This window comes from Doryrhamphus excisus, linkage group LG16, assembly GCF_037039965.1.
Source record: "Doryrhamphus excisus strain RoL-2023G ecotype Guam linkage group LG16, RoL_Dexc_Guam_v1.1, whole genome shotgun sequence".
NCBI classification, from domain to species: domain Eukaryota; kingdom Metazoa; phylum Chordata; class Actinopteri; order Syngnathiformes; family Syngnathidae; genus Doryrhamphus; species Doryrhamphus excisus.
The window spans coordinates 17207757-17234198 of NC_136372.1; the positions used below are offsets into that span (position 1 = coordinate 17207757).

General features: G+C 39.5%; 2 protein-coding genes across 2 annotated transcripts in view; one reads left to right on the top strand and one right to left on the bottom strand.

The window, feature by feature from the left end:
• nptxra (neuronal pentraxin receptor a) lies at window positions 1–11593 on the bottom strand. The gene is made up of 5 exons (XM_058048958.2): window positions 10616–11593; window positions 6698–6980; window positions 6171–6403; window positions 4100–4279; window positions 1–3973 (listed from the first exon to the last, which is right to left on the bottom strand). The coding sequence occupies exons 1-5, from the start codon at window positions 11315–11317 to the stop codon at window positions 3743–3745; spliced, it is 1629 nt and encodes a 542-aa protein (XP_057904941.2). The 5' UTR covers window positions 11318–11593; the 3' UTR covers window positions 1–3742.
• Window positions 6947–26442, top strand: part of baiap2l2a (BAR/IMD domain containing adaptor protein 2 like 2a) — a 24384-nt gene continuing 4888 nt past the window's right edge. The window contains exons 1-12 of the mRNA XM_078797507.1: window positions 6947–7001; window positions 17839–17928; window positions 17988–18063; window positions 19539–19625; window positions 21243–21304; window positions 21413–21484; window positions 21588–21668; window positions 22410–22541; window positions 24660–24761; window positions 25033–25099; window positions 26091–26295; window positions 26375–26440. Of these exons, the coding sequence (XP_078653633.1) occupies window positions 17875–17928; window positions 17988–18063; window positions 19539–19625; window positions 21243–21304; window positions 21413–21484; window positions 21588–21668; window positions 22410–22541; window positions 24660–24761; window positions 25033–25099; window positions 26091–26295; window positions 26375–26440 (1004 nt within the window). The 5' untranslated portion in view covers window positions 6947–7001; window positions 17839–17874. The remainder of the gene's footprint in view (window positions 7002–17838; window positions 17929–17987; window positions 18064–19538; window positions 19626–21242; window positions 21305–21412; window positions 21485–21587; window positions 21669–22409; window positions 22542–24659; window positions 24762–25032; window positions 25100–26090; window positions 26296–26374; window positions 26441–26442) is intronic.

Consider the following 26442-nt stretch of genomic DNA (forward strand, 5'->3'; position numbering starts at 1 on the left):
AAAACAACATGAAAGCCAGAGAGCTGTAGCATAGACTAGACGGCAAATAGACCCATAGACGTGCGTTTAGAGGTGAAAACAACATGAAAGACAGACAGCTGTAGCATAGACACAAAGATGGGCCTTTAGAGGTGAAAACAACATGAAAGCCAGAGAGCTGTAGCATAGACTAGACAGCAAATAGACCCATAGACGTGCACTTAAGAGGTGAAAACAACATGAAAGCCAGAGAGCTGTAGCATAGACAGACCATACACCCAAAGATGGGCCTTTTAGAGGTGAAAACATGAAGGCCAGACAGTTGTAGCATAGGCAGACCATACACCCTAAGATGTGCCTTTAGAGGTGAAAACAACATGAAAACCAGAAAGCTGTAGCATAGACTAGACAGCAAATAGACCCATAGACGTGCACTTAGAGGTGAAAACAACATGAAAGCCAGACAGCTGTAGCATAGACAACACATAGACCCATATACGTGAATTTAGAGGTGAAAACAATATGAAAGCCAGACAGCTGTAGCATAGACAGCACATACACCCAAAGATGGGGCTTTAGAGGTGAAAACAACATGGAAGCCAGACAGCTGTAGCATAGACAGCACATAGACCCATATACGTGAATTTAGAGGTGAAAACAATATGAAAGCCAGACAGCTGTAGCATAGACTAGACAGCAAATAGACACAAAGATGTGCCTTTAGAGGTTAAAACAACATAAAAGCCAGACAGCTGTAGCATAGACAGCACATAGACCCAAAGGCGTGCCTTTTGAGGTGAAAACAACATGAAAGCCAGACAGCTGTAGCATAGACTAGACAGCAAATAGACCCAAAGATGTGCATTTAGAGGTGAAAACGACATGAAAGCCAGACAGCTGTAGCATAGACAGCCCATACACACCCAAAAATGTGCATTTAGAGGTGAAAACAACATGAAAGCCAGACAGCTGTCGCATAGACTAGACAGCAAATAGACCCAAAGATGTGCCTTTAGAGGTTAAAACAACACGAAAGCCAGACAGCTGTAGCATAGACACAAAGATGTGCCTTTAGAGGTTAAAACAACATGAAAGCCAGACAGCTGTAGCATAGACAGAACATACACCCAAAGATGGGGCTTTAGAGGTGAAAACAACATGAAAGCCAGACAGCTGTAGCATAGACAGAACATACACCCAAAGACGTGCTTTTAGAGGTGAAAACAACATGAAAGCCAGACAGCTGTAGCATAGACAGAACATACACCCAAAGACGTGCCTTTAGAGGTTAAAACAACATGAAAGCCAGACAGCTGTAGCATAGACAGAACATACACCCAAAGACGTGCCTTTAGAGGTGAAAACAACATGAAAGCCAGAGAGTTCTACTCAAGCACAACCTATCCTATCCTACCTATCCTAACTAAATCTATCTTCTAATTCTGATCCAAATGTAAATACCTGGAAATAAAATCTCAACCTCAGTGTTGCAATACTTCTGGAAGGCACTGCATATTATTTCATTACGGAGTTTTTGTATTATTTTTTTTCCTAATTGTATTGACAGAATATGTCCAACAGTTCATTTATGGTGCAACATTTGCAAGAGGTCTGAGTTCTTTCCGAGGATGTCTCATCTTTATGCCGCAATGACCCATATCCCAACTAGGCCACTTGGGAGCAAGACTCTGAATTGTGTCACTTGAGCGATGTACTGTAAATACGCAAGAGCACGACCCACGGTGTGAATAACAGGGATCTTGTGGACGCCCACTTGTGCTATAAAGGACAAACCAGATTTTTGTGGAAAAACCAAAAAAACAGAACATGATCATTATTCATTTGAAGCAATCTACAGAGCCGGAATCCACCAAAAACAATTAAATGTCCTTATTTGTGATGTTTATGTTAAACATATCGCACAAGACAAGACATGTGTGAATACAACGTGCAGCTCTGAATGTTCTCAGAATAGTCCTTTCTTTTTTCCTGCCGTTCATCATCTCCTTGTTCCTACCCGTTCCTGGAACATTTTGCATCATCTTACCTTGAGTGTCAAGTGACCGAGCCGTTAATTAACTCGGTTTAACCCCAGTGAATTCATACTAGCTTGAATTTCTTGGAACATTCATCTGTATCTCTTGTTGGTCGTGATGTACTTCAAGCCAGCGAGTAGCGTGTGACAGGTACTAGCTGGTAAATGGCTCAGTTGTTAGTGAACAGTACGTCACATGTTACATTGAGATTGCTGGTTTTTAAATCCAACCAAACTGTAGTTTTTTTTTTTTTCAGGTAGTTTCGACAACCTGTCTTGTACAACATAGTTTTCTGGCATTGCATCATTCATTCATTCATTTTCTACTGTTTATCCTCGCGAGGGTGGCGGGGGTGCTGGAGCCTATCCCAGCTGTCTTCAGGGCACAATCACAGGGCACATATAGACAAACAACCATTCACACTCACATTCATACCTATGGACAATTTGGAGTCGCTAATTAACCTAGCATGTTTTTGGAATGTGGGAGGAAACCGGAGTACCCGGAGAAAACCCGGGGAGAACATGCAAACTCCAGACAGAGTTGGCCGAGGGTGGGATTGAACTCGAGTCGCAAAAAAAAAAATTTTTAAATGTTATTTTAATTGGTCATACTAATTACTGACATTTTTCAACACAAAATATGACAACAAAAATATTCTGTTTATTCAAATTGAATCTTCATTCATTCATTTTCTACCACTTATCCTCACGAGGGTCGCGAGGGTGCTGGAGCCTATCCCAGCTGTCTTCTGGCGAGAGGCGGGGTACACCCTGGACTGGTGGCCAGCCAATCACAGGGCACATATAGACAAACAACCATTCACACTCACATTCATACCTATGGACAATTTGGAGTCGCTAATTAACCTAGCATGTTTTTGGAATGTGGGAGGAGAACATGCAAACTCCACACACAGTTGGACGATTGTGGAATTGAACTCGGGTCTTAAAAAAAAATGTTATTTTCATTGGTCATACCAACTACTGACATTTTTCAGTTAGAACAACACAAATTATGACGACGAAAATATTCAGTTTATTTCATTTTCTACCGCTTATCCTCACAAGGGTCGCGGGAGGGTGCTGGAGCCTATCCCAGCTGTCTTCTGGCGAGAGGCGGGGTACACCCTGGACTGGTAGCCAGCCAATCACATCACTCACATTCATACCTATGGACAATTTGGAGTCGCTAATTAACCTAGCATGTTTTTGGAATGTGGTAGAAAACCGTAGTACCCGGATAAAACCCACGCATGCACGGGGAGAACATGCAAACTCCACACAGAGATGGAGGGTGGAATTGAATCCGCATCTCCTAGCTGTGAGGTCTGCGCGCTAACCACACAAACGCCGTGCAACTTGGCATTGCATCAGCTATTATTGAAATACATAATATAGAGTCAAATATGCGGACGCATGATCCATTCAATCCAGTTTCGATTTTCGGGCACAACAGAGGTGCAGCCCAGATAGAGCATTGCAATGTGTGACAGTAATCGTTGCAAAAGGAGAGAAACCAATTTTTTTTCACTGTAGGTGTTCACTACAGGATGTGAACAATGTTGTTGTGTCCGTACAGCATAACTGCAAAGTCTACTCATGCCACATAGACTAGCTTAGAAAGATTTGTAGTACCCATACTGGGCAGATGGGAGCCCAACTTTTTTTTTAGTGTGGAACTTTCCGTCTCCCCGCTCTCCCTTCTTTTTTCAAATTCTCCATCTGTCACTTTGCACTCCGGCTGTGTTTACTACAAGGCTCCCCCGGGTACTTGGTGGCGCCGCCATAAACCTCCATTCCACGCTCCGTCCAAGGAACCACGCGGCCCTGGGGTACCATCCCACACCGAGCCAAGCTGGCCACCTGGTTAGCCGACAGGACTCGATCCCAAAGACCCATCTGAGATAACTCCCCGACCAAAGCTTGAGTTGAGTCAAAGCCTCCACCAAGGGAATCCTGAGGGAGAAAAATTGAGCTTTTAGATGCGGAATTCTGAAAAGTCGATGACCCAAAAACTAAATCTACTCAAGAGCGCCGATCCCTTCGACATCCATGATACACTCGGCGTCTTTACGTATTTACCTGCTCTTGACCGAGTATCAACACGCCTCCTGGTCTAATGTCATGGCCAACTGCCAATCCACGACCTTCTCCCCGAAGCTTCCCCCCTTGGTAGGCCTGCCAGTCTCCTCCTTTCTGACTCCACGTCACGCAAATGTGCTGCCAACTGCCTCTGGAGAGGTTCAGAGGCAACCGTGCCACCTAAGAACACCACAAAAGAACCCAGATAGGCATTTTCATTGACATATTAGTTATTATGTCTCCAGTGACTGTGCTGCCTTTAAGGCCACACTTTTTCCTCCGGGCATTTTTAGGATAATTGGTTCATTAAATATACATCAAAAACTCCAAGACAGACAATGAGCTATTTTAGTTTTCCTTATTGGTATTTAATTGGATATGGCGTTCCTAAGTGTAAGTATATACTGTATTTTCCGGACTATAAGTCGCACTTTTTTTTCATAGGTTGGCTGTTCCTGCGACTTATACTCCAGAGCGACTTATAAATGAAAAAACTGTTTATGTTACATAAACTCTGGACACCTTTTCTGTTCATGTTTATTTTTTTGTGTAGTTGAATAACCATTGTGTTAGCATAGCTTACACTTATTAGCATGTTCTTTTAATTAATTATTGGAACTTGCCTTCCAAGAGGACGTAATGTCTGTTTTGGTCAAGTAGTTTGGAAAATAAATTACCCGCAAAAAGTGCGACTTATACTCCAGTGCGACTTATGTATGTTTTTTTCTACCTAATTATGCATTTTTGGCCTTGTGCGACTTATACTCCGGAGCGACTTATATATGTTTTTTTTTCTACCTAATTATGCATTTTTGGCCTTGTGCGACTTATACTCCGGAGCGACTTATGTATGTATGTTTTTTTCAACCTAATTATGCATTTTTGGCCTTGTGCGACTTATACTCCGGAGCGACTTATTTATGTTTTTTTCCTACCTAATTATGCAATTTTGGCCTTGTGCGACTTATACTCCGGAGCGACTTATATATGTTTTTTTTCTACCTAATTATGCAGTTTTGGCCTTGTGCGACTTATACTCCGGAGCGACTTATATGTTTTTTTCCTACCTAATTATGTAATTTTGGCCTTGTGCGACTTATACTCCGGAGCGACTTATATATGTTTTTTTTTCTACCTAATTATGCATTTTTGGCCTTGTGCGACTTATACTCCGGAGCGACTTATGTATGTATGTTTTTTTCAACCTAATTATGCATTTTTGGCCTTGTGCGACTTATACTCCGGAGCGACTTATATATGTTTTTTTTCTACCTAATTATGCATTTTTGGCCTTGTGCGACTTATACTCTGGAGCGACTTATATATGTTTTTTTTCTACCTAATTATGCAGTTTTGGCCTTGTGCGACTTATACTCCGGAGCGACTTATATGTTTTTTTCCTACCTAATTATGCAATTTTGGCCTTGTGCGACTTATACTCCGGAGCGACTTATATGTTTTTTTTCTACCTAATTATGCATTTTTGGCCTTGTGCGACTTATACTCCGGAGCGACTTATGTATTACATGTTTTTTTCCTACCTAATTGTGCAATTTTGGTCTTGTGCGACTTATACTCCGGAGCGACTTATATGTTTTTTTTCTACCTAATTATGCATTTTTGGCCTTGTGCGACTTATACTCCGGAGCGACTTATGTATGTTTTTTTCAACCTAATTATGCATTTTTGGCCTTGTGCGACTTATACTCCGGAGCGACTTATATATGTTTTTTTTCTACCTAATTATGCATTTTTGGCCTTGTGCGACTTATACTCCGGAGCGACTTATGTATGTTTTTTTCAACCTAATTATGCATTTTTTGCCTCGTGCGACTTATACTCCGGAGCGACTTATATATGTTTTTTTCCTACCTAATTATGCAATTTTGGCCTTGTGCGACTTATACTCCGGAGCGACTTATATATGTTTTTTTTCTACCTAATTATGCATTTTTGGCCTTGTGCGACTTATACTCCGGAGCGACTTATCGTCCAGAAAATACCGTATGTATTGGACATCAGTCTTCATTGACGTGAGATGTAAGTCAAATATCTCTTGACCGTATCGCACCTTGTCGTTGATGAGCATCTCCATGGGCGTGTGCATGCCTTGCAGCAGCAGCAGTTCATTGGGTTGCTCGGGAACGGCGTAGGACAGGGGCGTCCCGATGCCTGCTTCCGTCGGTCGGAGCCACAGGCAGATGGTGAAGGCCAATAATTTTGGGATTGACTGTTTCACCGCCGCATACATGTAGTTTGTACGGGACGGGAACGACAGTCTGAAGCCCTCCGGGAAGGAATTAGCTGAGATTGCCGAGAAAATGAAAAGAAGCAAGAAACAACAGGAAGTTAGAGGTAATATTTCAAGGAAGTAGGGGCAAAAAGGATCAAATGTTTTCTCTTTCTTTATTCCGAACATCTACTGCTTTTCTAAGCATGATATGCATTTGATAGTCTTTCTGATCTGTTTAGCATGACATCATTTATTTATCACAGAGAAACCCACTCGCTTGCTTTGACGATAACAGTATCCAGTCATTTAACATATACACGCCAACGCTCTGTTATCTATTCCCGCTCTCTATTATTATTATTTACCTTCCTCCAGTCCTGATAGCCGATGCTGCAGATCACTGATGCCACGGTCCATTTCCTGTCTGTGTCGTTCACTTTCCAGCCTCAAGGCTTTTCTCTCTTTCTCCAACAGTTCCACCTTCCTTTCAAGCTCCCCTTCCAAGTCCTCCATCCTCCAGGGCCTGTCTGTGCCAGAGTTGTGCCCGGGATCAAATGGCCTCTCCGGGCCGACAGACGTGCCTCCATTCTCCAGCACTGCTGAGGTGTTGATGTCAGTCTGGTTGTGAGGAAACAGGTTGATGTCCGCCTACATTGGAGAGCAGCAAAGGTACATTTTAAATGTTTTTTTTTTGAGGGGGTAAAACCTTATTCGGTACTACTAATGGATTTAACAAAAAGGTAGCGACATCCGACTTTTAGCCCCGTTTGGTACAGTCCCGTTTTAATCTACCCTAACCAGGCTTTGGTTTCCACCCCTTTCTACTGTGATTTGTTTTCCTCCACTGTGATCAGTACTCCGGTGAAGGTAATAAATGGTAATAATAATAAGGTAATAATATAACAATATTAATACAGTAATAATAATAAGGTAATAAATGACGAATAAAAGGGATTTATTTATTGATGTCTGTTTTACCTGGTTGACGACTAGGAAGCAGAAAGGGACCAGCACAGACCCGTGCGGGACACCACCTTGGCGTTTTTTTCAAACCGGTTACTTTTACCTCCACTGAAGACACCACCTGCTTGTTTTGCCATGAGTTATTTCCTGAATTCACCTTCTTTATCACGTTGCTGGGACACATTTTGCAGTCGTGATCAATAACAAAAGTAGAGACTTGTGGTGTGACTGTGTTAGTTAGTTAGTTCTCAAATATCTTAATTTTGATTTTTCTGCACAAAATAAGATGAAAAATAAATAAACAAATCAAGAATAAAGAACATAAATCAGTAATAAATAAATATAATAACAATAATAAAAACTTAAGAAACCACATATACTAGTTGTTGGGTAGACAAATTATTTTTTCAGATTAAAATGAACAAAGCATTATTAGAGCCCTGTAGACATGACAAAACACGACTATAGTCACATTTATACTTTTTTATTTACAACATATTGCGCAACTGCAGGGTCTTGAGACATATGCTAACTCGTAAACTAGAGCGCTAGCGACCTAAATGGTAGCCTTCAAGTTATTTCCTTTAAACTTAAATAGCCAAAAACTTACCACTTCCACACGGATAGGGAGGATAACTATTAACAGTTATTTAACCTTTAACATGAACATTAATCAAACGTAATATTTTTTTTCTGGGTACATGATACCATACAGCATCCATATCAAACCCAAAAACTTACCACTTCCACACAGATAGGGAGGATAACTATTAACAGTTATTTACCCTTTAACATGAACATTAATCAAACGTAATAATTTTTTTCTGGGTACATGATACCATACAGCATCCATATCAAACCCAAAAACTTACCACTTCCACACGGATAGGGAGGATAACTATTAAGAGTTATTTAACCTTTAACATGAACATTAATCAAACATATTATTTTTTTCTGGGTACATGATACCATACAGCATCCATATCAAACCCAAAAACTTACCACTTCCACACGTATAGGGAGGATAACTATTAAGAGTTATTTAACCTTTAACATGAACATTAATCAAACGTATTATTTTTTTCTGGGTACATGATACCATGCAGCATCCATATCAAACTTGCGCGGGGCCGCACTAACATTAAACTTTCATATCAAGGCGGGGGCCTCAAACTCGTGTCCTGCGGGCCACATTTGTCCCGCGGGCCGCGTGTTTGAGACCCCTGCTGTACATTAACCACGACGGAATGTTTCACACCAATCTTAAGGTACTATACCACAAAGTTACAATTACAGAGTAACTTCCTGTTTTTAGGGAATTATCTTCCTGTTTGATCGCTCCATCATTGCTTTCTAATGAAGAATAACAACTGAAGTGATTTCTCTCGACTCCAGACTCACACGACATATTTTGCCGAGCACATTTCTATTTGCACAAGCAGAGACCTACAGAGACGGCTTTGGAATCGATACAGAAAATCCCAGTGTGTACTCTTACTGCTTACATGTGTTGCATAAGATGACGCAAAGGTGGAAGAAGTATAGGAGAATTGATTCACTTCCCATCAGGACAAGAATTATATAAGAAAGGCATCCATGTTAGCGTTCACATGTTTGTTCCGGACATTTCCAGACAATATTACTTATTGATTTTAGGTGTAAATTCCAGTGTCGTTTTTTTTTTTTTTTTAGCACTTCTGTACCCAGATTGCATCTTCCATCACATGACAATCACAGCTCTTTTACTGGAAATCACACCAAGCATCAATATTGGTTCTAAACGTGTACATTGAAATAGCTTAAAGCCGCTTTCTTTTGTGTTGAAAATATGCAACATGAATATTCCCGATGTAGCTCGCTCTGATCACACGCCGTCCTGTGGGTCTTTGGCTCTTTCTTACATACGATATTTCATTTCTACGACAGAGCCCGAGGTTGAGCTTGAGGCAGGGTATTTGTTTACACATGTACACGTCGAGTTTTTCCTACGGGGAAAAGAAGTCATTACTGTTGCATCTTTTTTTGTCGGATCCATAAATGCATGAGCGTTTGTGCGGCTAAATGTTACAACACCTTTCATTGTAGTTCTGCGGTTTTATAAATTAAATATTTTTGCCATAAACACAAGCCTATTTTTCACCCTAACAGGACGAATTGTAACAATAAACAAGAATCGTCTGCAATATTAGATCACAATAATCCATTCAGATTGTCTGTCTTGCAAATTAAAGCACACACAATCTGGTTTAAACACCCCTGCGCTGCGAGACCAAGCACCTACTGTTGGAAACGTGACCGGGATATTGAAAGAAACATGCTAGCTTGTCATAGAAACACTGAATTACAGGACTGGTACACGGTGTGCAGCATCACGAATAACGTTGAGAATAAGTTAAAAATATAACAAATGACCACACAAGCGTTGTTACATTGAATGAGTGATCTGCTCCCCAACAAATATCCACTAGGCAAACTCGTACATTATGAATGGAGCCAAAAACGGGGCTATACGTCTTCGGAATCTGGTCACATGAGAGTATGTTTCATGTTACTCTGAACTCTACACTCTACCCCCCCCTCCTTTTTTTCTCCTCTGGCTGCTGGTGTTCTCTTTTCTCCCCTCTCGTCCGCTACTTTATCATCCTCCCCCTTTTTTTCTCTCTCTCTCTCTCTTTCTCTTCTCTCTCCCAGGCCTTTCTCTACATCACTCCTTTTTTTTTTCAAAATGAAATTGCAATCTGCTTTCTTGGCACAGTGACTTAACAGGGACGCGGTATCTGCCAAACAGTCCACTGCTGTAAATAAATAAACCAGGGAGGATTACTATCATTACACATATCACTAAATATAAATATGGGCATTTGCATTTGCATCCAATAGGATGAAGGGAGGGTGATTGTTGTTCTTTTTTTTTTTTTTTTTTTTTTAGATGTCAAGGTAGTGTTGTGAAACCCCCCCCCCCCCTTAACTCACCCCCACTCCCTGTATCTAATGAATGACTTGATTCTTGGTGTTTTTTTTCTGCCTCCATTGACAAAGGCCCACTTGTTCCTTGTGTCTTCCTTTAAGACAAGCATCAAGGGACAAGTCCAGTTTTTGTAATAATCTGTAATAATCCCAGATGATTTATTATTTAAGCATGAGCAAATATAAACGGTCAATAAATGTGACCGAGGTTTAATAATAACACAGCGCTCTTTAATATGATGCCATGCAGGCACTCCAGGACTGCTCCTGGGATTCATTACGCCTCTGCAGTGTAGTGTAGTAGTGTGCAAAGGGGGGGGTTCAGGGGGGTGATAATTTCTTCCACCACATACCTCCAGCCGCTCTATGCGGTCTTTGAGCTGACTGATCGCCTGCTCCAGCTCATCCACAGCCCGAACCGTGAGCATGTGCTCAGTTGCGAGCGCCGGGCTGTCCCGCACCATCACCCGTTCCAGTTGAGCCCCCTCCGCCGGGCTTCTGCCTCCCCATATGCCCACAGCGCCCCCGCGTCTGTCGGCGACGCCACCGCGACCCTTCAGCCCCTTCTCGCACTCGGATAGTTTCCCCGTGAGCTCCCTGATGGTCCGCTGGTCCGTTTGTATTTGCTCCCTTTGCTGCACGACGGTCTGCCGGAGGTCGTCGGCAGTTGTGCGGAGATACCCCCAGTCCTCGCCGGCGTACAGCGACGGGTCGTCCGCTTGTTGCTGAAAGTTTTTCGGGTTGCACTCTCCAGCCGGGATCGGCGTGCATATCAGCCGACTGACCGCCGGGTCGTGCCCGGTGAGTCCGGTGACCCCGTCCACTCCGCCGAGTCCGACGTGGAACGTCGGCGCCTCGGATTCGGGCACTTCAGAACCGTGGAGAGCTCCCAAAGATCCAGCCCTCGCCGCCGAGCCTCTGCTAGCCGGGGGCTGCGTCGCGCCGGCCGAGTACACGGAGCGGTTGTCGGCTGCCGGTTGCTGCCGCGCCGCCTTGGTCGTGCCGGTGTGGACGGCCGCGATGATGCAGATAACGGCGCCGATGAAGGCCACCATGCCGGCGGCCAAGATGATCACAATGAACTTCAGGTTGGCGGCGGGGACGGTCGACAATTAGAAAAATCCAATCATACCAAGACGCCTCAGGGAAAAAAAAAAGTTCGAGCCCAAAAGCAGCAAAATCATCGACTTGGTGCGTTTTGAGGAGTACAACTCGAAGCAAAAACAATCCAGTTCACTTTTTTCTACCTAAAAGCAGGGGAAGGAGCATCAGAGCGCCTCAATGGAGTTATCATGGAGTCGACAAAGCATCTGAGCTTAGTGTTGTTTTACGCCTCCTCCGTGCATGTGCACAACGCGCATGTCCTCACTATTCAAACTGCAGCGTGGTGAAAGCAAGACATGGGGGGGGGGGGGGGGGGGGGGGGCATTTTGTGATTAGTATCATAGTTGACTTGAGAAAATATCCATTCATTAGATGCCATATAGTGCAACATCAACACTATTCATTGGTAATGGTAATGGTTTAATTTCATTTGAACATGCATCAGATTACAATTGAGTGATAATCATAATCAGTTCACAGTTCCACATGTCCAAAAGGAGTAGGAAGAAGCAAAGCTTATTAAATTCTACCCCTCCATCTGGTACTTTTACAATCAGTAACTGTAATTTGTCCACTTCCTGCTTTCCTAATATAGTTTTTATTTTTATTTTTATTTTTATTTTTATTTTTATTTTTATTTTTATTTTTATTTTTATTTTTATTTTTATTTTTATTTTTATTTTTATTTTTATTTTTATTTATTTATTTATTTATTTAATTTTATTAATTTTCTATCGCTTATCCTCACGAGGTTCGTGGGGGTGCTGGAGCCTATCCCAGCTGTCTTCTGAGCGAGAGGCGGGGTACACCCTGGACTGGTGGCCAGCCAATCACAGGCCACATATAGTCAAACAACCATTCACACTCACATTCATACCTATGGACAATTTGGAGTCGCTAATTAACCTAGCATGTTTTTGGAATGTGGGAGGAAACCGGAGTACCCGGAGAAAACTCACGCATGCACGGGGAGAACATGCAAACTCCACACAGAAATGACCGAGGGTGGGGAAAGACAAAATAAGAAGCCAAAAAGTTACCACTTCCACACCAAATATGAGGACAACTCATTCATTCATTCATTTTCTACCGCTTATCGTCACAAGGGTCACGGGGGGTTGCTGGAGCCTATCCCAGTTGTCTTCTTCGGGGCGAGAGGCAGGGGTACACCCTGGACTGGTGGCCAGCCAATCACAGGGCACATATAGACAAACAACCATTCACACTCACATTCATACCTATGGACAATTTGGAGTCGCTAATTAACCTAGCATGTTTTTGGAATGTGGGAGGAAACCGGAGTACCCGGAGAAAACTCACGCATGCACGGGGAGAACATGCAAACTCCACACAGAAATGACCGAGGGTGGGGAAAGACAAAATAAGAAGCCAAAAAGTTACCACTTCCACACCAAATATGAGGACAACTCATTCATTCATTCATTTTCTACCGCTTATCGTCACAAGGGTCACGGGGGGTTGCTGGAGCCTATCCCAGTTGTCTTCTTCGGGGCGAGAGGCAGGGGTACACCCTGGACTGGTGGCCAGCCAATCACAGGGCACATATAGACAAACAACCATTCACACTCACATTCATACATATGGACAATTTGGAGTTGCTAATTAACCTAGCATGTTTTTGGAATGTGGGAGGAAACCGGAGTACCCGGAAAAAAAAAACGCATGCATGCACAGGAAGAGATGGCCGAGGGTGGATTTGAACCTGGGTCTCCTAGCTGTGAGATCCACTCGACCACCATGCAGCCCTTCACAAGGGGGGTGCTGGAGAAAAATCATCAGATTTTTTTCCCCTATCATGATTGCCCAATGGCTTGTTCCTTAACAGAATGTGTGGGGCACAATCACTTTTGCCCCAAACCCCAAAGACCGATAGCATAACTCACTTTCACATGTTTCTTTTTAAGAAACATTTACAGTCTACATTAGCCATGAATGCATGTGAAGTGGCTTCGCGGTCTAGGTATTCAAACCTTTGGTCCTTTGGTAACAGGCCGCATTCTTACCCGCACGGTCGTGACTTATTTTGCTCCAGTAATGTTTTTACTGCAAGTTCCATCAGCAATATCCCCCTCAGCATGGAGTTATAATCATTTGTCACTCAGCAGCATATTACCGACATATATACGGTAATGTGATACGTCCATGGCGATAAGTCAGTCTCAAGGTTCCCCGTGGGGCTCGTTCGTCCACAGCAACACAGATGACAGAATGATGACCCCGGTGGTGGCTGGTGGGTGTCTGTGCGTGTTGCACGATTCCGACCCGGTGCTATTAGTGAGGGTCATTAAATGACGCTGACGCAGCCAAGTGCTAATACATGTTAATCTTAGTTCCCAAACACACGCTTGTGTGTGCTTGCATGACAGCTGGAAACACGAAAAAAGACGATGAGAAATGAAGTTGCTTTCGCATAAATGAGTAATTGATGTTGAACTTCAGAAGGGATTTGAGCAAGGATGTCTCAAAGTTGCGTGCGCTGAGTTCTAATATGAAAGAGTGGGGGGGGGGGTGTCTAGGCAGAAAATAGCTTGTTCCTATCACAGGAACACGAGAATAGTAAAGGAGATGACTAAGTACTCCATTAGAGACGGAGGACTACAGCTCCTCTCTTCTTCTACTGTGTTTTTGGAGTAGATAGTACAAAACTGGTGGTCTTTTACTGCGTTGTTGTTTGCCCCACGCTCAAAGCTGCAACGCTTTTTTTTGTTGCAACTTTTAATGATTAGTTTCACTTTCACTTTGTTTTTGTTTTTGTTTTTTGTTTTTTTAATTTTTTGCAACTTTTAATGATTAGTTTCACAGTGGAAGTAATTATTTAACCGGCATTTTAGACTGATTCCTAACTCACCCCATCATCCACGTCACAAATGTCGTTTTTAAATAGTCAGTACAGTAATGGTAATGGTTTAATTTCACTTGAACATGCATCAGATTACAATTGAGTGCCATCCCATAATCAGTTCCCAGTTCCACATGTCCAAAAGGAGTAGGAAGAAGCAAAGCTTATTAAATCCTACCCCTCCATCTGGTACTTTTACAATCAGTAACTGTTACATTTGTTCACTTCCTGCTTTCCTTTTTGTTTTTTTGAATGTATTTTTTTAATTTCTAATTTTTTTTTCCTTTTTGTTTTTTAATGTATTTTTGAATTTCTAATTTATATTTTTAATTTTTAATTTTTAATTTTTAATTTTTAATTTTTAATTTTTAATTTTTAATTTTTAATTTTTAATTTTTAATTTTTAATTTTTAGTTTTTAATTTTTAATTTTTAATTTTTAATTTTATAGCACATCATGACTGGTTCAAGACTCTTCATCCTTGTATTTAGAAAAGTTTTTTGAATTGGCTCATCAGCATTGTTTGACTTCCTTACTTACTTCCGTACAGTGATGGAGATTGTGTCTAAAATATAATTCATCTCACCCAAACAGTCTCTCATTAACATATTCACACTTCAAGACAAATTACATTAAAAAAAAATTGGATTTATCCGGTTGGATGTGGAGCTATAACTCTACACGAATGCTCAAGATGAATCTTTCTTCACACGTCACTCTTGAAAATTAATTACACTTCCATGCCTGGAAGAGAAAGGAGTTTAAGGAGCAGCTTTATTACAAAGCTGCTTAAAATTCCACTCATGTATCCAATTGGTTTTTAATGCCACCTAGTGTACAAGCCAATACCTCCATCTGAGTCACTCTCTTTTCCTCCGCCTGTAATTTATTAAACTATAAATAATGAAGTCGGTCGTCAAGGCTTTGCTGCCTTATTTCCTCTCTTGATTAGAACTCGTCAATACTCATCAACGCGATGTCGTAGTGATGCAAACACATCATCACCTTTGATGCAGACGTAAACCATCAGAGCTGGTCTACAAAGTGTAATCATGTATTATCGGTATTATTATAATACCGGTATACGGTATTATTATTATTAACACAAGTTGACACAGTGGAACCCGGGTCATTAATCAGTCCGAACCAAAACGTACTCTAACCAAATCACTTTTCCCAAGAAGAAATCATGTACTAAATGCAATTAATTTGTTCCAGAAATCCAAAAATGTTAACCAAAACACTTTTTTTTATCGTTTTATTTGTACATTATTAATGTACAGTGATGCACTTGATGTAATATATTTCTGATATGTTCATTTTTCAGACATGACTAAGTTAACACAATGGGTCATTAATCAGTCCGAACCAAAACGTACTCTAACCAAATCACTTTTCCCAAGAAGAAATCATGTACTAAATGCAATTAATTTGTTCCAGAAATCCAAAAATGTTAACCAAAACACTTTTTTTATAGTTTTATTTGTACATTATTAATGTACAGTGATGCACTTGATGTAATATATTTCTGATATGTTAATTTTTCAGACATGACTAAGTTAACACAATGGAACCCGGGTCATTAATCAGTCCGAACCAAAACGTACTCTAACCAAATCACTTTTCCCAAGAAATCATGTACTAAATGCAATTAATTCGTTCCAGAAACCCAAAAATGTTAACCAAAACACGTAGTTTTAAATGCATAAAATCACATACACAGTGATTTATTGAACTTAGTCGTGTTTATGCGCTAAAGTGTCCGCTTACGTTTTGTTCATGTGTACAAAGTATGTTTTCCAATACAGACCATGAAAAAGTAGCAATATTTTTGTACTTGTCATTATCGTTATCATGAAGATTGTTATATTTGACTTTGTCAAAGAGTAGTATTATGTCGCAAAGGGCTATTATCACTTGTACATTATTAAGATACAGTGATGTAATATATTTCTGATATGTTAATTTTTCATGTCTGAAAAATTAACACAATGGAACTCAGGTCATTAATCAGTTCGAACCAAAACGTACTCTAACCAAATCACGTTTCCCAACAAGAAATCATGTACTAAATGCAATTAATCTGTTCCAGAAATCCAAAAATGTTAACCAAAACACTTTTTTATAGTTTTATTTGTACATTATTAATGTACGGTAATGCACTTGATGTAATATATTTCTGATATGTTCATTTTTCCGACATGACTAAGGTAACACAATGGAACCCGGGTCATTAATCAGTCCGAACCAAAACGTACTCTAACCAAATCACTTTTCCGAAGAAGAAATCATGTACTAAATGCAATTAATTCGTTCCAGAAATCCAAAAAATATAAACCAAAACACGTAGTTTTACATGCATAAAATCACATACACAATTATTTATTGAACTTAGTCGTGTTTATGCGCTAAAGTGTCCGCTTACGTTTTGTTCATGTGTACAAAGTATGTTTTCCAATACAGACCATGAAAAAGTAGCAATATTTTTGTACTTGTCATTATCGCTATCATGAAGATTGTTATATTTGACTTTGTCATATAGTAGTATTATGTCGCAAGGGCTATTATCACTTGTACATTATTAAGGTACAGTGATGCACTTGATGTAATATATTTCTGATTAATTTTTAATCTGGTTAATTTTTCAGACATGTAGAACCTGGGTCATTAATCAGTCCGAACTGAAATGTACTCTAACCAAATCACGTTTCCCAACAAGAAATCATGTACTAAATGCAATTAATCCATTCCAGAAATCCAAAAATGTTAACCAAAACACTTGTTTTATTTGTACATTATTAATGTACAGTGATGCACTTGATGTAATATATTTCTGATATGTTAATTTTTCAGACATGACTAAGTTAACACAGTGGAACCCGGGTCATTAATCAGTCCGAACCAAAACATACTCTAACCAAATCACTTTTCCGAAGAAGAAATCATGTACTAAATGCAATTAATTCGTTCCAGAAATCCAAAAAATGTAAACCAAAACACGTAGTTTTACATGCATAAAATCACATGCACGGTTATTTATTGAACTTAGTAGTTTTTATCTGCTGAAGTGTCTGCTTCCGTTTTGTTCATGGGTGCAAAATATTCCAAAACGTAGCCCGCATTTTATTAAAAAAAAGAAGGCGATGATATCGAGGAGCTGACTTCCACTTTATGTTTCCATGTAGTAGTAAGCTAGTAGGCTACTAACAAGGACATTTTGTGATAAAAAATACATAAAAAACAGTTGGAAGTACGCAGTATATTTAAAACGCGACACCGAGATGTTAACCAAAAAACACGCTAACCAAGGTTCCACAGTTTATTAAAGCTTCCTTACATTTGAAAGTACTTTTCAGCATAGCGTGTACATGACAACACACTCACGAATGACCCAGTGTTGAGTTCAACATGCATGGTGTCAGACACGCCCCCCACCGTCATGGTTTACAGCCGTTGTGTTTTATGGTAGGGCCATGTTTAATTATTTACCAAGGGCTATTCAAGTCCCGGTTGTGTATGTTCCCTCCTGCACACATTCAATCCAAAACGTCCAAGACCGTGAACCCTGTATACATACTTCCTGGATGACTTAAGTCCGGCTTGCTCTCACAGGGTTTCAGTGCCAGTTCCACCAGCGTGGATGCCAACATGTCTACCGTCAGTAGCGACCAGCTCCATCGATCCACCTTGGGAATTTACTCGGTAAGTACCAGAATGTACCTCGTATGAATTTAGATTGAATCCGGTTTCTTTTCAAACAGAGCTTAATGGATGAGTTCAACCCGGGTCTCCAGAAACTGGTGTCACTGGGACACAGCTACGCCCGCGCTTTTCAAGGTAAGGAAAAAAAAATTGGAATTTCTCATTTCCTGAGTCCTCTTGTGTGACGATCACACGGGTTCTTTTATTAGCGCCGTAAACTAAACAAACTGTCATTAAAGCTTATTCCAAAGTCCATAGACATCGCTGTGTTTGCTACGTATAGCATCCTGTAATGGCGGATTTTGCATTTTTAACTGTGTGTTTTGCGTTAACATTTTTGGCTTTCTTGAGCGGAATAATTAGATTAAAAAAAAAAATTTATCAAAAAAAATTTTTTTTTGGTTAGGACTTGTTTTGGTTCTAGTGAATTAATGACGCTAACCAAGGTTCCATTGTATTATGAGGTACTGTCCACAACACAAACACATTTCCCTGTTGCTGGCGCTAGTGAATGCAGCTAGAACCGCAGCTGAAGCCTGGTCATGCCTCTCTGCATATTTATTTATATGGATTTTGATTTTTTAACTGCATGTTTTGCATTAACTTTGCGTTAACATTTTTGGCTTTCTTGAGCGGAATAATTAGATTACAATTTTTTTTTGTTATCAAAAAATTTTTTTTTTTTGGTTCTAGTGAATTAATGACGCTAACCAAGGTTCCACTGTATTATGAGGTACTGTGGATTTTGCTTTTTTAACTGCATGTTTTGCGTTAACATTTTTGGCTTTCTTGAGCGGAATAATTAGATGAAAAAAAAATTTATCAAAAAAACCAGCCCTAACCAAAACAAAAAATTTTTTTATTAAAAAAACTTTTTTTTTTTTAGTTAAGGCTTGTTTTGGTTCTAGTGAATTAATGACGCTAACCAAGCTAGAACCGCAGCTGAAGCCTGGTCATGCCTCTCGGCATATTTATTTATATGGATTTTGCTTTTTTTAACTGTATGTTTTGTGTTAACATTTTTGGCTTTTTTTGGCATTTTTTTTTTATTAAAAAAAAACTTTTTTTTTGGTTAGGGCTTGTTTTGGTTCTAGTGATTTAATGATGCTAACCAAGGTTCCACTGTATTACGAAGTACTGTCCACAGCACAAATATATTTCCCTGTAGCTGCCGCTAGTGAAGGCATATTTATTTATATGGATTTTGCTTTTTTAACTGCATGTTTTGCGTTAACATTTTTGGCTTTCTTGAGCGGAATAATTAGATTTAAAAAAAATTTGTATCAAAAAAAATTTTTTTTGGTTAGGGCTTGTTTTGGTTCTAGTGAATTAATGACGCTAACCAAGGTTCCACTGTATTATGAGGCACTGTCCACAACACAAACATATTTCCATGTAGCTACCGCCAGTGAATGCAGCTCGAACCGCAGCTGAAGCCCGGTCATGCCTCTCGGCAGTGTTTAAACAACTAAACAAACACCAGCACGGAGTGATTGAGATTGTGTCTCATGGCGACCATATTCCCCAATCATATTACCGGCAACGCCTTTACTGCTTTTGTTGTGTCATTGCTGGGGAATGCGCTTTCACATGATGTGTGTTTGTTTCAGCTCTGGCTGTAAAAAGCGAGGCTTACTTCACTGCACTTTCACAGATGGGAGAGCAGGCTTTCCACACCATGTCGTCACAACCCATAGGTAAGACAAAGCATGGAAATAAGCTGAGGTGAAACGTCAGTCGTCGTTTGCAACGCTTGTAAAACTGTTGTGTCGTGGGCATGATCCCACCCGCTGTAATAGCTGTAGACCTGTGTGCAGCCATGACAACAGGAGTCAGTGCTGGAGCGCATTTATCATTTAACCAGGAGTGTTGGGTATCAGATGCTGGCATGAGGGCATGAATAATTAATGATGACAGGCAGGAGCTCTCCACTTCACTTGCTTAACCCGGCCATGGTAAAAACAACTCGGGTTTAAACATTTAGCTTTAGAAGATGGTGAAATAATGTGAATAATGTGTACCTTTTTCTTTGTGGCACGGGCACTGTGTCCAAGCTATGCAGTATTTTTTACTGTATTAAGTAGAATTCTGCAACTTAAAATAAAATATATAAATAAAATATTATATTAGATTAGATATATTTTTTTACATTATTATTTATTATTTTTAAATAATATAATATAATATTATTATATAATATCAAGTTGATTAAACTAAAATTATATTATTATATTATATCATTTTATTAAATTATTATTTATTATTTTTTAATAATATAATATTATTATATAATATCGAGTTGATTAAAACTGATTAAATAGTTGATTAAAACTATAATATAATATAATATAATATTGAGTTGATTAAAACTAAAATTACAATATTATTATATTATATAATTTTTCAAATTTATTTATTTTTTATTTATAATATAATATAATATAATATCAAGTTGATTAAAACTGATTAAATAGTTGATTAAAACTAATATAATATAATATAATATAATATAATATAATATAATATAATATAATATATAATATAATATAATATAATATAATATAATATAATATAATATAATATAATATAATATAATATAATATAATATAATATAATATAATATAATATCAAGTTGATTAAAACTAAAATTACAATATTATATAATTTTTCAAATTTATTTATTTTTATTTATAATATAATATAATATAATATCGAGTTGATTAAAACTATAATATAATATAATATAATATAATATAATATAATATAATATAATATAATATAATATAATATAATATAATATAATATAATATAATATAATATAATATAATATAATATAATATAATATAATATAATAATTGAACATTCCCAAGTGAAAGTGGGGTGCTATTTGGCTTTTTGGCGACATCTAGTGGCCACAATAATTCATAGTCGAGTTTGTGACACAGGCACACAAATGGAAATCGCATACCAAGGGCTTTTTGTTCCAGAATACTTTGTAATACGCCCAAGAGGCTGTCTGTAAGTAATGTGCTATAATAACTATCATGATATGACTGAGATATTAGGTCATGTATTTGAACGCGTCTTTTTCAAGAAGTTTGTCTTTTTGTTGGTGTAAACATTGGCTTGTTTTTCTGGTGACGTCTTCTTCCTGTTAAAAAAAAATATAGCTGGATCATAAACTTCATTTAGAATATAGTGACTTATAGCCCAGTAGTATCAAGTAGTATCAGACAGGATCAATTAAAGACAATTAAATCCAACTAACATTTATTTGAATGTCTTCTAACTGTATGCTGTCCTTGTCTTTTCAGGAGACGTTTTGATCCAGATTGCCGAGAGCCAAAGGAAACTAACCTTGGAGCTGGAGGGAGTGGTTAGTTACAGCACCGCTCTCCTAACCTTCACAATACGAGCAAATTCAAAAATACTTTTTATTTTATCGTGACTGATCAAATTCTTTTTGTGTTGTGTGTCCTTGTAGTTTCGCTGGTTCTCTGAGGACATTCTTCAGGAGATGGACAGCAATGTGAGACTGGACAAAGACTACATATCGGTGAGTGAGGCAGTGCTTTAGGGGGGGTTACACTATACGGTACGTAATATATAGCTGTACCTGGACTTGTGACTTGAGCGAGTGGGTGATGTGTGCCTCGTAGGGCAGCAGAAAGCAATATGAGATGAGCGTCCACAGTCAGGCGGCAGCTATGGAGCGTCAGCTACGACGTGGCGCTAACCAGGTTTGTGTATTTCTGTTCTTTTTCTTCACTGGTGAAATTCAGCGTCAAAGCATGTCATTTTTCTATTTTGTGTGTGTGATGCAGTGGTGTCATTAAGCCTATTTTAGGGGGCTGAAATGTTTTTAAGCACCCCTAAATAATTTTATTTTTTTTAATAGATTTTTTTCTTTTTTTTATAGATTTTTTTCTTTTTTTGTTGATTTTTTTAAATTGTTTTTTCTTTTTTTATTGAATTTTTTATTGAGTTTTTTTTGTCTCAAATCACAAATTTTATATAATAGGGCAAAAGCAGGCTAATAAGCAAGCCAATAAGCAGGCTAATACTAGCCTAGTAATAATCAGAAGAAGAATAATGATGATAGTAATAATAATAGGCTAATTAATAATATAATAATGATTATTATATAATTGATCACTTAATGGTTGCCTAAAACAATTGAGTATTTCTACTAAATCTGTCTAAAAGTGAGAAAGTTATATCTTGGTTCTTGTTCCTTATTTGTTTTTTAATTTTTTAAAATATATTTTTTGATGGGGGGGATTTTTGGGGATTTTTGGGGATTTTTTGGGGATTTTTTGGGATTTCTTTTGGATTTTTTTTTTTTTTTTTTAATGTCTACTACATTTATTCATATCCTGTGCATCTCCAGTTGGCTAAGCCCCACCCGTCCTCAAAACCTAGTGACGCCCCTGGTGTGGTGTACGTATGTAGTACTTACAATAATACACGTGTATCTTCAGGATGGTACGGAGTACATGCATTTCCTTCGGGAAAGCCATGGCGAGGCTCTGAAGGAGGAAGAGAGGCGATACCGCTTCCTGGCTGAGAAACACTGCGCCCTCATCCAGTCCTTCTCCCGCCTCATGAATAAGGTACACAACCGAACTCTCGATAGCTTGTTTCGCCGATTATACACAGCAGGTGCCAAATAGTTTGGGATCATCGTGTAAGTCATTAACCGGGGCTGTCGGCGCCGCCATAATAGGGGATGTTCTCCAAAGAGAATTCTCAATAATGTGTAATGATTATGTCAGCCATTATTAGACTCTGCTGGGAAATGTAGCTCCTTTTTTATAATGAGGGTCAGCCACAGAGCAGGAGATTAGAAGATGATGGAGATTCAGCATCTTTAGCAGGATGGAGGAAAGGTTGCCTGTTTTTCCACTTCATCCTCTTTCTTTCATTTCTACAGAGACACAGACGCTGACGACTTGTCGGTTAGGAAATGACACCGTTCAAACTCGCTGTCTTCGCCTTTCTCTGATGTCTGATTTTGGTTCCATTTTTCCCTTTTTTTCATCATTTGAACACAGCACTTTCCTTGAATTGATCGCTGTTTTATGGCTCATTATGGCTTATTGTAGGTCGAAAAAAAGTGTGTTTCTATGTATTTTCTTGCCTTTTTAAAAATTAATAATAATATAATAATAATATTTAATAATGCATTTTTTAATTAAGCATTTCCGAGCATAAAAATAGTTAGATTAAAGAAAATGCAAGCAGAAAATTATATTTAGTATTCTACACTGATCACTAGGCGTCACTAATGTTACTGTCATGTTCAGTGAGACACACAAGCACCAGGTGGTAACCTACAGCAAGCGAAAACTCAACTCTGAACCCCCGACGTCACTATTTTCTCTAATTATTTCTATTATATTGGGTAGTAATAGTAGTGGGGGCTGCACAGTGGACGAGTGGTTAGCGCGCAGCGGACCTCACAGCTAGGAGACCCGGGTTCAATTCCCCACTCGGCCATCTTTGTGTGGAGTTTGCATGCGTGGGTTTTTCTCCGGGTACTCAGGTTTTTCCTCCCACATTCCAAAAACATGCTAGGTTAATTAGCGCCTCCAAATTGTCCATAGGTATGAATGTGAGTGTGAATGGTTGTTTGTCTATATGTGCCCTGTGATTGGCTGGCCACCAGTCCAGGGTGGACCCCGCCTCTCACCCGAAAACAGCTGGGATAGGCTCCAGCACCCCTTGTGACCCTTGTGAGGATAAGCGGTAGAAAATGAAGGAATGAATGAGTTCTCCTCCTATTTTGTGTGGAAGTGGTAACTTTTTGGCTTCTTATTTGTCTTTCCCCACCCTCGGCCTTCTCCAGGTACTCCGGTTTCCTCCCACATTCCAAAAACATGCTAGGTTAATTAGCCACTCCAAATTGTCCATAGGTATGAATGTGAGTGTGAATGGTTGTTTGTCTATATGTGCCCTGTGATTGGCTGGCCACCAGTCCAGGGTGTACCCCGCCTCTCGCTCGAAAACAGCTGGGATAGACTCCAGCACCCCTTGTGACCCTCGTGAGGATAAGCGGTAGAAAATGAATGAATGAGTTCTCCTCCTATTTTGTGTGGAAGTGGTAACTTTTTAGCTTCTTATTTTGTCTTTCCCCACCCTCGGTCATGTCTGTGTGGAGTTTGCATGTTCTCTCCGTGCATGCGTGGCTTTTCTCCGGGTACTCCGGTTTCCTCCCACATTCCAAAAACATGCTAGGTTAATTAGCCACTCCAAATTGTCCATAGGTATGAATGTGAGTGTGAATGGTTGTTTGTCTATATGTGCCCTGTGATTGGCTGGCCACCAGTCCAGGGTGGACCCCGCCTGAATGAATGAATGAATGTGTAAAGGGTTGTTATAGGGGTGTTATTTGAAGTCTAAAGGGCTCTAATTTTGTCAAAAACAAGTATTTAGAATTGCTCAAATAACAAATATTCCATTTCTAAATCAGGAATTCCACTTTACCCAAATGCATCATCACGGTGAAGTCTGAAATCAGTGACCTTTAATTACCGTGTTACGGCATAACAAGGCCGCTCTCTGCTTTGCCGGTCGTCCAAAGTCCGTCGTTTTAAATCCAACCGTGTCTCTGTCATCGTCAAAAGTCCGTTTGCAGCCACGGGAGATAATTGTGTCCTGTGCTCCTCAAGCAGTTGTTACATCCAAGGCGGGTGCCTTTATGTTTTTTTTTTTTTTAATTCCCACGGTAGAACGGTTCTAGTCTCCAGCAGAAGGCCGGCTCCTGGAGAGAAGATGTAGAAGCCACCAGAGAATCCCGTGCTGCTTCAAGGCCCCCTGCACTGGATAACACTGTGAGTTTATGGCAGGATTCAAACACGACACTGGGTGTGATAAACGGCTATAGAAAGGTCAGTAAGATCCATGTGGGTATTTCTAATCAGCAAAAGCACTGTTAAAGCTTATATTAACATCTGCTTATTTCTGCTGCTACAGTGCCCTCTGGTGGTAGCTCTGTGAACACATCCACCAGGATAACCATTGATTAGAATACATGACATTATTCATCTTTTTTTATTCATCTTCTTTGTCACATGTGTTGTCTTATGTTTTCTATATTTTCAGGCACACATAAGACAGGAGAACAAGAAGAACAGAGAAGATCAGCCTCTCGGCAACATACCATCAAGAGGTGGGAGAAGTCGGCAATCCACCAAACACAATTAAAACACAGAAATTCATGTTATATTTGGATCGCATGCATCTTTTCATGCTTTTAGCTTATATTTGAGAAATTTTAGGTTTTATTTTAGATTTTATTTTAGATTTTAAAGTGGAATTTAAGGCACATGCTTGAATTAAAGTATGTTTTTTATGGAGATATCCATCCATCCATCCACTAGTTTTCTATGCCGCTTATTCTTACTATTGTTGCCGGGGTATGCTGGAGCCTATCCTGGCACTTCCCGAACACTTCTCTAGTGCATCCCATAATCAGTTCACAGTTCCACATGTCCAAAAGGAGTAGGAAGAAGCAAAGCTTATTAAATCCTACCCCTCCATCTGGTACTTTTATAATCAGTAACTGTTACATTTGTTCACTTCCTGCTTTCCTAATATAATTTAAGATTATTTATTTATTTTATTATTTTTTATAAATTTTTATTCATTATAAATTTTTATTATTTTTTATAAATTATAAATTTTTATAAATTATTAATTTTTTATTATTTTTTTTATTTTTATTAATTTTTATTAATTTTTATTTTATTGTATTTTTCATTCATTCATTTATTCATTTTCTACCGCTTATCCTCACAAGGGTCGCGGGGGTGCTTTAGCCTATCCCAGCTGTCTTCGGGCGAGAGGCGGGGTACACCCCGGACTGGTCACCAGCCAATCCCAGGGCACTTATTGTATTTTACTTTATTTTATTTTTATTTATTTATTTTTTTTTTTTTTTAGTTTTTGTGTTTCAAATTTAGTTCTTCCGTGAGAATATGATGATGAAAGATGAGAATGACATACAAAATGGTCAACCCCCCCCCCCCCCCAAGAAGAATCAACAGAAAAGCTAACTGTTTAAAAAGAATGATACATTCGGAGACTAACCGAGTTATCGATTTCTGCGATTGTGCTTCAACTAAATCATCACCACTTTGCTTCCTTCTCCATCTCCTCAGCCCCGTCTCCCCAGGGAAGCATCTATCGTTCCACGGCGGAGTCGGTCGGGGGTGTAGGAAGATCCATGAGGGCCCGAGTGGCCCATCAACCCGGTGGCGGTAATCCGACCCTGCTGCACTTCACCAGGGGAGAGATGATCACCGTGCTGGTCCAGCAGCCCAAAAACGGCTGGTTGTACGGCCGTGCTGCCGGTAACAATTCACGGTGAGCATATGCGCGTTATGAGATTGATTCCCGCATCCAGATATCCATCCTCACTGCTGCGATATCATTTTATTTTCAGTCAGGGATGGTTCCCGGCCTCTTATGTGGAAGACGTGGATGACCTCGCGATGACGGCTGACTTGGGGT